The following is a 16,370-nucleotide window of genomic DNA, read 5'->3' as shown; positions in this document are numbered from 1 at the left end:
GATATTGTTTCTGCATAGAAATTGCTTGTGTCAGCTCTCCTGTTGGTTTCTGATGATCTCCCTCGTCAAAACTAAATTATAGTTAGTCTATTTGTTTGGACATAAAATCCAGCTTAATGCTAAAGCATATGAAAATATGTATTTTTCAGTGATCATAAATTAACGACGCAGCGACTTCAGTTTTTCAGTGCCAGGTTTGCTAAAGGTAATCGCAGCTTGGCAGCAGAGTAGGCAATGTAATTTTTTGCCTTATTAGAAAAGCGATCTGAGCGTTTTCCCAAGAGTGAATCATGCACACTTTCATGCTAATGTGAAGGGAACTGCAGCACTGACCTTGTGTGAAGGAATCCCATGCACACCTGGAGTATGTGTGGGAGAGTGGAAACACTTTTCTGGGCAGTCACTGATAACGTGAAGTCTAAAACTGATTGTGGACATTGTAGTTAATCAAATGGTGGTCATATTGAACATTCATAATGGTCGGGACATAGACGCGATGTATTTGCAAGTCAATGTTATGCACTTTTAAATCTAAATTGAAAACTAATTTCTTTAGAACTCCTTTTTGTGGTTAGTGTATTATGTCCCCCCGCACCTACAATTAACACGGTTGGCCATGTACGGTGTGAGAAGTTCAACACACATACATACATTTGTTCACGACAAAGTCTTCCACTGCATGGATCCAACCTTTGTGATTTGGACATCGTTAATTTCTGTATTGAAAATTCCTCTGCATTGTTTGTGTTGTTGGCTTTTTCTGGCCGATGTGAAATGGAGCAATTGAAAGGCAACAAAAAAAGGAAATAACCTCCATTTAAATATAGTGTGAAAAATAATTGCATACTCGCGTTTGATCGTTTGATTACAGTTAGAATTGGCATGGTCTCATACGAGTCCACACCAATTTGCTTGTCATATCACATTAGAAATGTACGGTGATGCAACATTTACTGTATTGTACTCTACATTTGTTATTAAGTAATCTTTTTCCAAACAAACTTCAAACTCTTTTCGCTCCCCCTTTTATTTAATCATTTTAATTGCAGCCTTCGTGATACATACGCTCATATATTTTCCAATTGTGTCCCTTCAACAGATATCTTCAATTATTCACTGAAAGAATATATCAATGTGCTTTAAAAGAGCTCTTAATCCATATGTATATTACCTGCTGCAACACATGGATCACAAACATGGACATTGATAGGAAAAATGAAACAAAAGCTGAGAAGTGGGCAACTAAGTGTGTGTGTGTGGGGTGGGGGGGCTTAACTCCTCATTGGTGCCGGACGGCACAACGCGGTGGTGGGCAATGCCGTGGGGGGAGGGCCAATTTAGATTGGCCATTCCCCTCATGGCATTTATAACCACCACAGCAGCCAAATGGGGGCTCTGGACGGGTGCGAGGGGCTGGTAACCCCTCCACCTTCAATGAATTACCACCAAACCACGATTCAATCTTTTTATTAAGCTTGTGCCAGAGGCCCCGGGGGGACAGGCATCTATGGCATCTCCTGGCCAAACCCCATTTGGCGGAGCCAGGAGACTGAATCTTTACTCTTGGGGCTCTTCCACAAACAACAAAAACCCACTATGGATGGCCACATGGAATGTTCGAATGCTCACTGCAGAGGAGAGGCTGTCACTCCTCTGTCTGGAGCTGGACCGGTACCGCCTGTATCTCTGTGGTATTCAGGAGGTCCGGCGGTACTGACTCTGGCTCCTGCCACCATCAGAGGTGGACAGTCCTCTACTCGAGTGGCATTATCTTTTCATCGGTTGCGTAACGCTGCGTGGAAGCTACCTGGTCTGTCGCTCCGCACGAAGCTTCAGGTTTTCTCGGCCACAGTCATTCCCTACCTTCTCTATGCTTGTGAAACGTGGACCCCCGTAATGGAACATCTTCGCCGGTTAGAAACATTTAGGCTGGCCTACCTACGATCCATCCTGGGTTTAACCAGGCTGGATTGTGTGAGGAGCTCACAAATCCTTGAAAGATCTGGACAAAGTCCCATCGGTGAGCTCCTCCGGCAGGCAAGGCTGCGTTGGCTGGATCATGTAGCCCGCATGCCCAGCCACTGCGTGACTAATCAGCTTTTGTTTGGCCGGATCGACGGGGCGAAACGGACGTGGCACGGGCTAGAGAAGAGATGTCGTGATGTGGTACAGGAGGATGTGAAGCTGAGTGGACTTGCCGATGACTGGTACCAGCGGTGTCAAGATCGGCCTCTGTGGAGGAGGCTCGTGAAGGACGCAGTTGGGAGGCAGTTGCCCTCCAACAACAACGGAGGGCGGAGGAGCGATGCTCACAACAACGAGCGGAGCACCAGGTGCCTAAAGCACAGCAAGTTGTCACAGTAGGAGGCACAGGTGGTGCATCAGCCAGTCATCTCAGTCAGTCCACCCGTGGCATCTGGGTCTGTCCCGTGACCTCGTGCCAGCGGGCGTTCGACACTTCACGTGGCCTCAACGTGCACATAGCCTGGCACAAGCGTCGTGGTGACGTCACCACCGCTTAGTGGGTGAATGGCGGTTGTTGTTAGGGGTGCTTTTAATTACACCAAGAGATATAAAGATGTAGACATAGATCAGAGAACAGACGTAAGTTACAGACATCGTATTGACTATTTGGAAACGTTTGCGAGGGATGATGGCCACTGGTCGAGACTAACGATGGAAAGACAGCCAAAGACGGCAACCACGCCTGATAGGGACGACCAGCAGGAAGATAGAGAGATGGCATCTGCTGGTGTGTAGTAGGAGTGAGATGGATGATCGTGGCTTGGGGAGGCCTTCATCTAGCAGTGGACAGATCATGGATGTTGATGATGAGCGTTTTATAGAGTAAACTGTTTTGAACTCTTTTTCACACATTGGTAGTTTTTGTGCGGCGACATTTGCAGTGCTTTTCTCTTCAATTCAGCTTCATTTTTTGATTGAAAAATATACACATCGCAGAGCCCAATGGATTATCAATAGATTCATTATTTTCCTTGGCTCTATTTAGCCAATGAAGAACTATCCTAGTTACATACGAGATATATGTTCCGTATTTATAAACCCTGGGGTTTCGGGTGAAGCATATATGTGTAGTACAGGGAATATATGTATATACAGTCTGGGTATGTGTACCATGTAATATTACAAAATTAACTAAATGTAACACATTTTCAGCGCAGATCGTTCAAATTATTTGTAACGGAATGGCAGAATTTGTAAGAGCTCGGTACACCACAAGATGTCCCCTTGATAACTAAAACAATAATGCTTAAATATTGTACTCCACATCAGTTGCGCTATGAAGCAGGGTACATTGCAAAATATTTTCTTGCCGACTTTCAAAATGCATCTTTTCTCAACGATGTCTGGGCGACCACTGCAACCTTCCCTTGCAGAGCAAATGCCGTTCTTGTGCCCAGTCTACAGCCTGTAACCCACACCCTGCCATCAGAATTAATGTCTCAGAAGAAATGCTAAATTTCATATCAGCGTTTTAATCCATGCTAGTGTGACCTCATGTATATTTATAATCATGCCCGGCCTCTGTGCCCGCACAACCTTGTGACATAATACAGTCAGCTCTGCATACGTGTGCCACCACCCCTCTAATGTTCAACGGAATGCAGTGCAATTTAGTTTTGTATAAAGTCTACGTATGCCAATATCTCAATGTGTTGTATGGAATGTAGGCTGTTTAATCACGCACACAACAAACATTCTTCTGGAGATTGATACAGATTGGCTTCATTTTGGAATTAATGAAATATGGAATGTGCATTCTGCATAGAGGCCACGTTAACCCGCATACGTTTTAAATGCGCTATAGCAGCTACAGAGGGTGCATATGCTATGAAGATTACACAAGTAAAATGAACCTACAAATAGGTCACCATAGTAGACAGGATAAAGGGTTCATCTTCTTGGTTCTTTCGGTAAAGTCACGTAGAAGGAAAATAATAAAATAATAAAAATAAAACATAATAAAATAATTCTCACGACGTTTCGGCCACAATGCAAGCAGCCGTCTTCAGGTGGAGAACAGGTCTGTCGAGAAGGCAGAGTCTGAATCTGCCTTCTCGACAGACCTGTTCTCCACCTGAAACGTCGTGAGAATTATTTTAGTATGTTTTATTTTTATTATTTTATTATTTTCCTTCTACGTGACTTTACCAAAAGAATCAAGAAGATGAATCCCTGCAGTCACGAAAGCTTTAAATCGAAAGGATAAAGGGTGTACGTACGCTATGCACATATGGTCTTCACGATCTGAAATGTCAAATTGTAAGAACATGTGTAAAGTAACAAACGCCTGAACAATTAGAAAAACTATTCACCAGTGAGTTAGCCAAAAGCCACAAGTATACAGGAAATGTCCATTTTTAGATGTGAAAGGTGGACTTATCCACTTTCATTTCAATTTATCCAGAGCAATTACAGCACCAGCTGCTGTGGCAATGCATTGTTCAACACACCACTGTAATGAGGGCAGGTTAAAAAAAAGATAGCGGTTTTAGCAAGCGGAACTGCATAATACATAACAGTGCATTGGAACAAGCGCAACAAATCTGTACGTAATTGGTAATGCTGTCTTTATAAATTATATATTTTCTGCAGGTTTGAATATTTAGTGTTGATTATAATGTGGTGCGTTACGTAACACAACAGGTACTCTGTGGAGATGCCCAGTGAACGTGTGAGTGACGTATCGTTTTGAGACATCAATCTGACAATACAAGTCTGAGCAACATTGGCTGCCGTGAAGAGCGACCATCAATAATGCAGATATCTGTCTGCTAATATGTCTGTCTATAGTTTTCTGGTTAGATATTATGTCGCTATTTCATTATACCTGATGATGATTGCTTGTGTTGCAATCGAAACGTCGTATTCTATTATTTAATTTAATTTATTATTTTATCTTTAGACGTGACTTAACCGAAAGAACCAAATAATAATTCCTGCAGTCACGAAAGTTCTAAAATTAAGATCAATAATGCAGTTTTTACAAGGGTTTCAGAGCGTGTTTTTGCAACGTGAAGTGTGGGTATGAGACCACCCGCTGTGAAGGCCGCCACAGTGGCTAAGTTCTCTCTTCACTGCCGAATCTCTGTCGGAGGCAAAAACACAATTCTCAGGCCAGGACAAGAATACCTTACAATGGTAGAGGCAGCTGTGGGTGATATGGGCGGTGTTGGTTTAAATTGTGTTTAGGGGCCGTCCATAAATGATGTCACGCGATTTTGGACGATTTTTGACCCCCCCCCCCCCCCTTCGTCACACGACGTCACAAAAAGTCAGACCCCCCCTAAAATATGACGTCACAAGGCTCTGCCCCCCCCCCTCCAAAAAAATAAAACATGCTTCAAATCGCTTTAAACTATTGTCATTGTAGTGCGTATTTAATATGGCGCTGCACTCTGATGTAGGAGAAAACATTTATTAAAATGTCTATATGTATTTAAAGTTGCGCATGTTGATGTGACGTCACATTTATCCCCCCCCCCCACTCGTCACACATCGTCACAAATCTCTGCCCCCCCCCCACTAGGTGCGTGACGTCATTTATGGACGGCCCCTTATACATTTTTCGTTCCGAGTAAAAAGGCCATTCCAACACATGATGTGTGCCTCCCTATATGGCACCTGCCACTCTCCGACGAGCAGTCACAAGCAATGTACTCAACGCTGTGACGTAACCTTTACGTTTAGCGTTTACCTCTTACAAGTCAGCCCGAAGGAATGATATTTTTCTGGATCATGGTATAAATATCCAATGTAAAAATACATATTATAGATTTGAATTATGAAGTAAAGTAACACATTTTAAGTAGTACGTTTGCACAAACCATCATAATTTGTATGTTTCTGTATTTTTTACATGGCACTGGGACAAAATGGCCTAATCTTGTGGAAAGTATTGTTGCTTTGTTTGATTGGTTTAGTATCAACTAAGAATGGTACACACTGTGTGCTGTCCACAGGTGTACAAAGAGAAAGTAGCCAAGGTTACGTTTAAAAATAGAACGACATTTTTTGGCTATTATTCCGATTATGCTCAAACTTGGTAGTTTTAATGAGCAAATTGTGTTTATTTGTTTCCTCTTTAACATTTAGCCCCTCACAGCCAACCAAAAGAATTGCATCAAAGGTCTTTCTGAGAGGAGATACTGACACACAAAGTGTGCAGCTAAGAAAGGCCAAAATTTTGTCAAATTGCTTCCCCCTACATTCGCAGTACTATTTGGCTGTTTTCAATTTTACAATGTGTAATTGATTGTTTCCACAGAAACCAACTTAAACTTAGCCTCACATTTTTTCAAACGGTGGTGTTTGAAAATTCCCTTATGCATGCATTTGTCACCTGGGCAACTGTACTCCATCACTTCAATCCTCTCATGAAAAATTTAAGCACATGCTGATTTTATGTCCAAGCATGAGAAAGTTTAACCATTTATCGTGACCGTGGAGAATAATGATTTTCAAATTACTGATTTCAAATGTTTTAATGTCTTTCTTTTTCTCATTATTTTGGTAGTTCGAAATGGTTTTTAAACAAACCGTAACAAAGGCATGGTTGCAAAAATAATTTGCCCATTTTTCCTCATTACTGTAATAAGCGGATACAAGATTCAATTCTTCAGTACAATTTTATTATGAGAAAGGGAAGCACTTGCACCGAGGGATAAAAAGATGAATTTGAAACTACAATGAACCTTACAATTACATTTAATGCTATGTGTTTTATAAATGGACCTCACTTATTGGGTCCGTGCTAATTTTTTTTATGCATGAACAAGCTGTTAATATTTTTCACTTCATATTGTAAATCTGGCAACAAAACAATATTGCTTTAATGAAACAAAGCATTAGTTTTACTCAAACATACTCAATGGGCCTCTATAAAAAAACTCATTTTTATGCGGGGAATTGACAAAAGAACAAATATTTTACCTTACAACCCTTTAACATAAGAATTTTCCAACATGACAAATGCAGCAAATACACGCACAGTGGTACAATACAAGGGTCTAGGATTCATTTAGTACAGCGAATACAAATTGACAACTGTTCTAATGTTCTTTATTTATTAAGCAAGATAATGATGCACAGTGAGGGCACTCACCATGATTACACTGCCTTATTTCACACCAACGTACATCATGAGAACAAATCCCATCTTGACAAAACAACTTGTTTTTGTGAATGAAGCCTCATTATTATTGTGTAAATAAACATAACAGACGAATGAGATGCAATTTGTGGAGAATAATGACTGATGTAAATGTAGAGGCCACATGAGTAAGCTGCATTTATTAAAGTTGTATCTACCGCTGACCACACAGTATTGATCAGATTTTGGGATAAGAATGTAAAAGGAAGTAATGAAATATATACTGGGGAGTTGGACAAGGAGACATGCTGTCGCAAAAAAAAGTTATTCACTGCGACAGATGTTTTATGAAAATGTATGAATTTTAGATTTGGGAAATAAAGGCGTAATTGTAATTGGCGAAAATACGACTCCTCATGCGTGAATGATAGAGGAATTTTATGTCGAAGGCTTAAAAGAGCATCTCAAGTTACATGAGAAAAACTAAAGTTGCACTAAACAATGGAATATATATATCGGAAAAGTGGAAAACACATCAGAGTATGGATACCTATAGTGTTATACTGTAGTTAAAATTGGTCGATGAAAGTTAACTATTCCGGAGCAAAAAACACAGAGAGATCCTTCAGACCAAGGGCTTAACTGATGGGCGATTTTGCCCACGGATGTAACGTACACGCAACGTGCCCCCGTCTCTGTGATTCCCGAAATTTGTTCAGCTGTATGAGAAAATGTTCTCTGCTACCAAAAAAAATATTTGTGTGAAAACGGGCTACGTTTGTACATTGTGCTCGTGCAAGGCAATGGGGGCAATGGAGCAGAGTTGATCGAGCTGCAGGGGCTGATTCAGCAGTCGTCACTTTTGACCGCTTGAGACTGTGCAAACGAGGCCGGTGCAGTCAGTGAGCTAAGGAGAGGAGGAATTTCATAAGAGTTTTTTTTTCCATCGAGTATAACTTTTAATATTGGTGCTGGTTGAAAAGGGTATTTAATGATGAAGAATGTTTATTTTGACTGGACCTGGTTTATTGAATAATGACTACATACATGGGAAAAGAGCGATGTAATTGTTTCAATGCAAGGACGTGTGCCTCTATATTTCATCATTACAGGGTGGCTTGCAAATGGGAACTGTTTTGCTCCTATATTTGGGTACAATTTTCTGGACCATTCTGTAAAGTGGATGTTAAGCACCCTGTAACAACATCCATTGTGTGGCCATGTCAAAGGCAGATATCCTCTGAAGCTAGAGATCTCATCTTCATCATCATCTGCTGTCTTATCCACTGCTCGACAAAGGCCTCTTGAAGGCGCTGCCACCATTCATCTCACTCCTGGACATGAATGTTTCTCATCGCTCCATCTGCAGTGGTCATACTCATGGACACGTTTTATTCTTTGGTTGCCATTCCATCATCAATCTCGCCCCTCAGCCATTACCCCTTCTAGCAATTGTGTACTGCCTAAACCCATTTACTTTTCGAAAGTCAGTGTGATGTCTCTGACTTGTTTGTTCCGTAATCCACGTGTAATTTTTCTGTGCCTCAGTATAATTACAATGCATCTATCCATGGTTTTCTGAGATTTTGTTCGTGACAAATGAGAATTTAACAAAATCAAAATCCTGTATAATTAGACAGATCTTTTAAAACTTAAAATCAAGTGAGTATCCATTGATATAATTAAATGATAAAGATTTTTACAACACAGTAATGGTACTTTCACCTGCATCTGTAGGGTGAATGGTAGGCATCTCGTGATGACGACTCATTAATTATATTTTACTTACAACACATGCATCAACGTATGCATCTAAGAATTACTTGTTATTTGGGCCAATGATAAGCAAATTAGTTGCTGGTACATCTATGTTAATTGCGATTACAGATCTTTGAAAATAAAACAACGCAATAATAAAAAAGAGCCAACGGAGCCATAGTAACGAATCGTGGCAATCCATGTAATCGCTTTGAGGCTGAATCTTTACCTTACCCAGTGAATGCTTTTTGGGAGATTGACAGCATGTGAATGAGGGTTTAGGGGTTATTTGGGGTGTTGATATGAGGCGATTGGCAGCTTGAGGCATTTATCCAGCAGTGGATTAATTAGGAGCACCTGCTCTGGATGTGAATTCCACTCGGCCACGTGGCAATAGCGCCTCTTCCACCCCCATGATGCATTATGGGTAACATTAACTATTTTTTTTTTATTAGGCTTCACTTTTGTATTGCTTTACTCATCTTTACTGTTGTGCTTTGTGCATATTCCCTTGAGCTGTACTGTATTTGCTTTGTAACACGAGGTCTCCGTTCAATAAGGGTATTTTATTCTCAATGGGCCCACATTCTATTCCTATACGATCCCCAGCCGACTACACGACCTAGAACTTATAATATTTTACTTACAACACATGCATCAACTTATGCAGTGATTTTGCCTGTAACGGTTCCACCTGAAGACGGAAGCTTGTGTTGCCTCCTAATCGTCGTGATTAAATGTAGTTGTTTTCATTCATTTTATTTTATGTTTTACCTACGTTACTTTATCGAAAAAAACAAAAGAGTATGAATCCTTGCAGTCACGAAAGCTTCAAATCTAGAAAAAAAGAGAACTTATTATTTCACATTAATGGATGTTTGTGCAATCATTTAGATTTGTTTATGGGACCAAATTGTTTTCACTCCGATTTCAATCTCTTTGATTGCTGTACTTTATTTTAGCTTGTCATTTTTGGATACCCAGAGCAGTTCAGCAAATGAGGCTATCCTTGGTCTCCCGAGTTTTCACCTGGTTAAAAAAACCACACCAACGTCAAACCATACTTGCATTCGTCACTGGAGGGTGACAACCTTGCACTGCACGCAGGTAGCAAAGCAGCACGTGCACCGGCCCACGTGCCGCAACGTCTCGCAGGGCTCTCCCCGCCGCCTTTTTTATAGGGGACGGGACATCCCCGCTTCAGGCGTGAAGGGGGAGAGAGAGGGGGGGGTGTTCGCTTTTGACCAATCACGAAGTAGGATTCTAGGCAAAAGGGCGGGGGAGGGGGTTGCGGATGATAGCGAGAGGGGCGGACTTTAAAGGCGTGGCCAGCGAATACAGGGGGCGTAGCTAATTAGAAAAGGGGCGGGGTTTGGATTGCAGGGGGGGGAATCTGGTCAGTGGCTTTTGGCCGTATTCAAGCACGAGGTCGGTTAAAAAGTGGGGGGGGGGGCTTTGGTGACTGTAGCAACGAGGCGTGGCTAACGGGCAAGAGGTGGGGGGCTAGGTGGTGTAAGGGGCGGGGCTATACGAGGCACCAGGTGAGGGAGGGGGGAGTGGCGCAAGGGGAGGGGCTATAGACGCAGGAATTTGCACCCCCCCAGGTAACGGGGCGTGGCCTCTGAGTGCTAGGGGCGGGGCTAGTAGTCTAAGGGGCGGGGCTAAGGGCGCTAGAGGGGCGGGGTCGGATCCAAAAGGGGCGGGGCTATAGAGCCGAGGGGCGGGGCCCCCGGGAGTCCCGAGCGGAGCGCTCAGCTTTGGCAGCAGAGAGGAGGAGAGCAGTAAGGGAAGAGGAGGAACACCGGGAGACGACAGCAACAACCAGAGGACACAACACAGAGGACACAACACAGGGGACAGCATAGGAAGAGCTTCTATTGTAGTGACAGTACTCCAGAGGATTCGAGGAGGAGGAGGAGGAGGCAGAGTAACCCGCCGGCGCGGTGGAGTTGATGCAGCTCATCACACGACCTCATCCCGGAGGAGCGGCGGCGGCACACACCTAGACCCCACGCGCGGGGACTAACACGAGACGCTGACAGCAGCCGAGGCTGGAGGGAGGGTGGGTCGGCCAGCTCCCTGCACGGCCCGACCATGATGTGCGAGGTGATGCCGACCATCAGCGAGGACGCGGCGAGCTCGACCCGCACCTCGCAGGACGACGCAAGCTTCGAGCGCCTCATGGTGGGCATGCTGGACGAACGCGACCGCCTGCTCGACGCGCTGCGGGACGCGCAGGAGACGCTCGCCCACACGCAGTCGCGTCTGCACGACGTTTGCCACGACCGCGACTCGCTGCAGCGACAGCTCAACTCGGCCCTGCCGCAGGTGAGAAGGGTTGAGGGAGGGAGGAGGTAGCAGCAACAGCAGCAACAGCAGGAGGCTGTTGGATGGAGCGGCGGCCACCGGCACGCCGCGGAAATCCATGCCGGGTTTTGGCGGGCAACCCGAGCCGCTCCGCCGGATCGCGTGCCCGTGTTTTGTTTTGTGTCGCCTTCCTGGATTGGTCGGTGGCCTTGTCACGTGGCGCCGCGCGGCCAATCGCGAGCGGCGAAACGGAAGAGCGGGCGTCTTTGCGAAGGGTGACGTAATGGTTTTCGGGGAGCCCGGTCGCCGGGAAAACCCGGAGCCGACTTTCAATTGGAACGTCCCCGCGTCAGTGACGTCCACGCACGTGCGCGTGTGTTTCATGGTGGGGAGCGGTGGTGCAGCGGTTAGCGCGCTGCGCTATGAACCCGGCCACCCAGGTTCGATTGCCGCTCACGGACAAACACCACAGTGACGATTATCTGCACCGGCCCCTGGGCCTCCCCTAGGTCGACTCGGCCTCAAATCAGTACCTGGTGAGGTGTGTGGTAAAAATCGTCAATGGGGAGACAAAGGCGGTCGGGCGTGGTGCTCGTCACCCCCCACCTCGTGTAACCGTTCCAGCCTTAATAGGTGCTCGCTAACACCACTTGCCCCTACAGTCTGTTAAGGCTACACGGGGAATCTTTGTCTTTGTGTGTGTTTCGGACCACGTGCGTTTCGGTAGTTGACGTTGGTCAATTAAATGTGTCGCGTAGAATTACATCGTCGGACCTTGAAAGTGAAACGTTTTGTGGTGGTGTTCATTATTCCGATCAACAAAAAAACCAAGTCGGAAGTGATTTCCTGCTCCGGAGTGCAGTGCTCCTCTAAGCGTTCACAGGTCTCTGAGCCACAGTGGTCGAAATGCAACATTTCTCATGGCGGGGGCGAGTCCTCGTCACTGTTGATTTCCCCCTACAAATCGGTACCAATTTTATATACCGGGGAGGGATGATGGTCTGAGTCAACACCCCTGCCCCGCCCCCCCCAAGCAGGATTTGAACTCAACCGCTGGGCCATGTGGTTGGGTTTATTCTCCCATGGGCTCATGCAATTGTCCCACACGCAGATCGTTATGGGTCCCCGAGGTGCGCGTAGCATGCAGAGAGAGAGAGATGCCGATTATGGCCATTGAGAGCCCACTGCTGCTGGCAATCATTGACAAAAAATGGTAAACGAATAAAGACACGGGGTTCCATTATTAATAAAGATGCTGGTGGTTGTAAAACTCGTGGTGCTTCAGGTGTCTGCGTTGTTTTACGGGGTCAGCAATAAATGTGGCAGAGCTGAGCTGTAATAATGATGTCATTTATCTCAATTCCAATTATTTAACTAGCAGAGCTGAGCTGAGTGCCTAGACTTCTTCTTTAAGAGGGTCCTGCTTTGGGATGTTTGTTCGATTCGTTTTCAAAGAGCGTTTTGCATGCAGGAGGAAACCGGGAGTGCCTGGGGAAAACACAACGGGGCTCATGCGCGGATAGCATATCCTCATCACTGCAACCCAAGGGGTTTGGAGATTTATACATTATAGATTTGAAGTTTTCGGGACTGCAAGGATCCATACTCTTTGTTTTTTTTTCCCGGTAAAGTCACGTAGGTTAAAAGAAAATATTTTTTATACATCTGGGTTTTTAAAAATCCAAATTTCAGTCACCTGTGATTAGGGAGTTGATAGTCCCATCGCAGTCACCAACTACTCGACAAAATAACCGCCATCGTATTAAATGTATGGTTTCCCTTAATTCGGCATATGTATCTTCTCCTTCGGGCAAAAAAAAAACATTTGGTTTTATTGTCAGGTGGTGAACACTGCTATAACGGCATGAGAGAACGTTCACTGCCTACTGTGGATAAAAGGCATTTGAAGGGTTCTTAGAAGTACTATACTTGTGTGATGTCATCTTCCAGTGCTCGTTTTCTAACATGAGGTGATGCACTGCTTTACACGATAGCTTTGAATGGATATTTCTTTGACCCGTGACAAGATGCTGACAGCACAATTGCAATATAATTGGTGAAAAAGACCAAAAAAGCATAAATTTTCCTTCATATCAAAGTGAGAGCTCAATGAGAAATGTTTATTTTATATAGGAGTCTTTTGGTTTGTGTTATAGCAGAACTCCAATTTTCACGTTGACTGGGGGGGGGGGTGGTCCGTATCACAGATCCTGTTATCTGCGGCACACTCTGGAGGTTCATCACATTGTCTGTGGAAATATTTCCGCACCGGCGCGATGTGCCATGCGTTACAGGAGGAGTTGGCTGCGTGACTCCTTTAATCCGCAAAAAAACACGCGGTTAACAGAGAAAGCATGGAAATGTGACTTGCAGCTCCATGCATCCGTGATACATTTGCAGATTGAGGCTATGCATTTTTTCACGATTGAAATGGACCAAATGCACCATATGGGTCCATGTTAAGAGATGTAAAAAAATATATACATGGTTATAAATTCTATGTAGATTCTGTTATGACCAGGTCAGAGCCGATTGAAATGACATACCTTTCAAACAGAGACGTCTTATGTATCTGTGACCAGGTGTTAATTGCTGCAGGAAACACATGTATCAGGCCCAAACAAGATGTACGTTTATATTTTCTCTTATGTAATAGGAAGCAGATATAAAGAAATTCGTTTTCAATCTAGATTTCAAATTGCAAAGCTCCAGTGGCTTCCTAATAAAGATGAATTGATAAATCCGCAGTCTCTTTGTTGATGTTATATTTGTGTTGCTATATCAGTGAAGTAGTGGAAGCCCTTTGAGAGAAGTTCCTATTGCAATGGGACTCAGGTCTTGATTTTCAGGTACCCTAATTTTCTTCTAGGAGTGTTCTGACCAAGCTACATTGTTATAACTGTGGGCCATCGATGATACAATTGATAACGTTCAGTAATTGCTTCATGAAAAGACGAGAGCCCATCGATGTACTATTTCAATTTTTCAATGGAAACCATTGTAACCGACAATGGACAATTGGGGACAGGGATTTAAATGTATACTTTTATTGGTGTCAATTTTAGAATAAAGAAAATAATTATTTAAACTACTATCATTGATAATTTATGGGAAAAGTACCATTATGTATGCATATTCCGAATGGTTAACAAATACATGTGACATTAGTAAAATGAGTACAGTACCACCTAGTGGGAAAGTCAGCAGTGACGATTGTGTTCAGATTAACCTGGCACTGCAATTACCACATGTGGAACTTTTACTACTCGCATCAGTGCAGATGGGTACAGTACTGCTTAGTGCTTCTCAGAGCATTGAGAAAATGTTGGCTTTTTGGTTTGTGCAGAATTTGTTTGAATATGTTGTAATATTTGGAGTTTTGGAAATATTTAGTTTTTCTGGTTGTACCGGGTGTTGCCAAACACGGTGTCCAACGTTTTTATCCACGTATTTGAAGCTTCTACAGTTGCTTCTTCAGAACCTGAAGAGGGAACTGAAATGGCTGAGATCTTTCGAGCACAACCTAAACGCACATCGGAAAGCCTTGCAGTACAACCGCGAAAACATGTGCAGTGGTAGATATAGCATATTCTATATTCTGGAGCTTGCTTTGGAAATATACTGTTATTTTCAGGTAATGAATTTCAACATGGACACTTTTGCAATTTCGTAGTCAATACTGAAAACAGCAGACAGCACACAGCACAACCCAAACAAGCAGTAAAGATGGTAATTAATCATAAGTGTTCTCTGTTTTTTTAAATGGTTACATTTTTGACGTTGTTGAGCACAGAGTGAGCTGTAATAGTACTGAATGGATGGCCATGGAAAATTATGGTGTGTACTTAGCCACTGGGGTGGCACGTTCAGTTTTGTATTCCTGGGGAAATTTACGATGGAACCTGCATCACAGTACTCTAATGAATAAAATGTCCCATGCAGATGTCTTTATGGAATTCCCAGTGAGCCCTCCAATTCTTCACAAATTACAGGCAGATAAATATTTATACTGATAATAGAAATTTAAACAAACATGGGAATTGTATTTAAAATATACCATGTGTCTGTAATTGGCTGTGTCTTTGTGACATTTGGATGTTGTGGGGCAACTTGTTAGTCATTGTTGCTATATTTGTTGACTTGCATGGTTAAATATAATTGCTCATTTATATATTTGGAAAGAGTTCATCGTGTATACAAAAAATTAAAGGACAACATGACAACATCTTCTTGGTTCTTTCGGTAAAGTCACGTAGAAGGGAAATAATAAAATAATACAAATTTAACATAATAAAATAATTCTCACGACGTTTTGGCCACAACGCAAGCAGCCGTCCTCAAGTGAAGAACAGGTCTGTCGGGAAGACAGCTTTAAATCGAAACATGACAACACTTTTACCAAATTTCCAAAACGTAGAGTATTATTGCAGCACTGCTGTCATGGGTAATGTTGGCCCATGTGTCCCAAATTAGGTTTTGTTTTGGAAGATGGTGGTTGTTACACATTTGGAAATTAAACCACACTTTTCCCCCATATACTTTATGATTTAAAATGCGTGATGTACCAGCAGGTCAAGGCTCAAATCAAGATAAAATTCCTCCATCGGTGGTTTGGTGACCCAGAGGGAATAGTGCCATTTCGGGTTAATCTACCAGACAACTGGGCAGGTTTGAGAAAGTGAGAATGCTGTTTGAACTGCCTGGTCGATGAAATTGCTTGTATGCTTTTCATTACCTGTCAGGTTATTAGTAATTTGCAGAATATAACCCATAATTTCCTTAAAAGTATTGTTCTTATTTTTTTTATTTTCACAAAAGCAAAACGGGTTGAAATGTACAGAAACTTGCACAGTGGAAAGCTTTTTTACGTAGTAAGTTAATTATAGCACACGAGGAGGGAGCTAATTGTACATCTTTATTACTACATTAACTATGAGAGGTATGTCTTGTTTTGTGACTGGAAAAGTTGAAAAGGGAAAATTGTTCTGTTCTTCATGTATGGTCTCTCAGTGAATGCATACAGGAGCAGAGACGAGAACAAGAGAACAGGAAGGAAAGAAAAGAGAGGCTGAAAAGCACACGACTGTAACCATGAAGGAAATCGTGAATTAGTGGAAAAAACCGAGAGGGAAAAGACAGTATGGTGTAGAAAGTATTTCGAAGAAGCAGTACAATAATTGCAAAACAACCA

At 43.1% G+C, this 16,370-nt stretch overlaps 1 protein-coding gene across 12 annotated transcripts in view; it reads left to right on the top strand.

The window, feature by feature from the left end:
- Window positions 1-10,592: 10,592 nt before the first annotated feature.
- The window catches only part of PPFIA2 (PPFI scaffold protein A2), a 350,657-nt gene continuing 344,879 nt past the window's right edge, over window positions 10,593-16,370 (top strand). For all 12 annotated transcript variants that reach the window (XM_078858949.1, XM_078858948.1, XM_078858941.1 and 9 more), the window contains exon 1: window positions 10,593-11,200. In XM_078858949.1, coding sequence (XP_078715075.1) covers window positions 10,967-11,200 — 234 coding nt within the window. In that variant the 5' untranslated portion in view covers window positions 10,593-10,966. The remainder of the gene's footprint in view (window positions 11,201-16,370) is intronic.

This window comes from Lampetra fluviatilis, chromosome 8 (assembly GCF_964198595.1).
Source record: "Lampetra fluviatilis chromosome 8, kcLamFluv1.1, whole genome shotgun sequence".
NCBI classification, from domain to species: domain Eukaryota; kingdom Metazoa; phylum Chordata; class Hyperoartia; order Petromyzontiformes; family Petromyzontidae; genus Lampetra; species Lampetra fluviatilis.
This window is presented reverse-complemented; position numbering and strand designations above follow the sequence as displayed.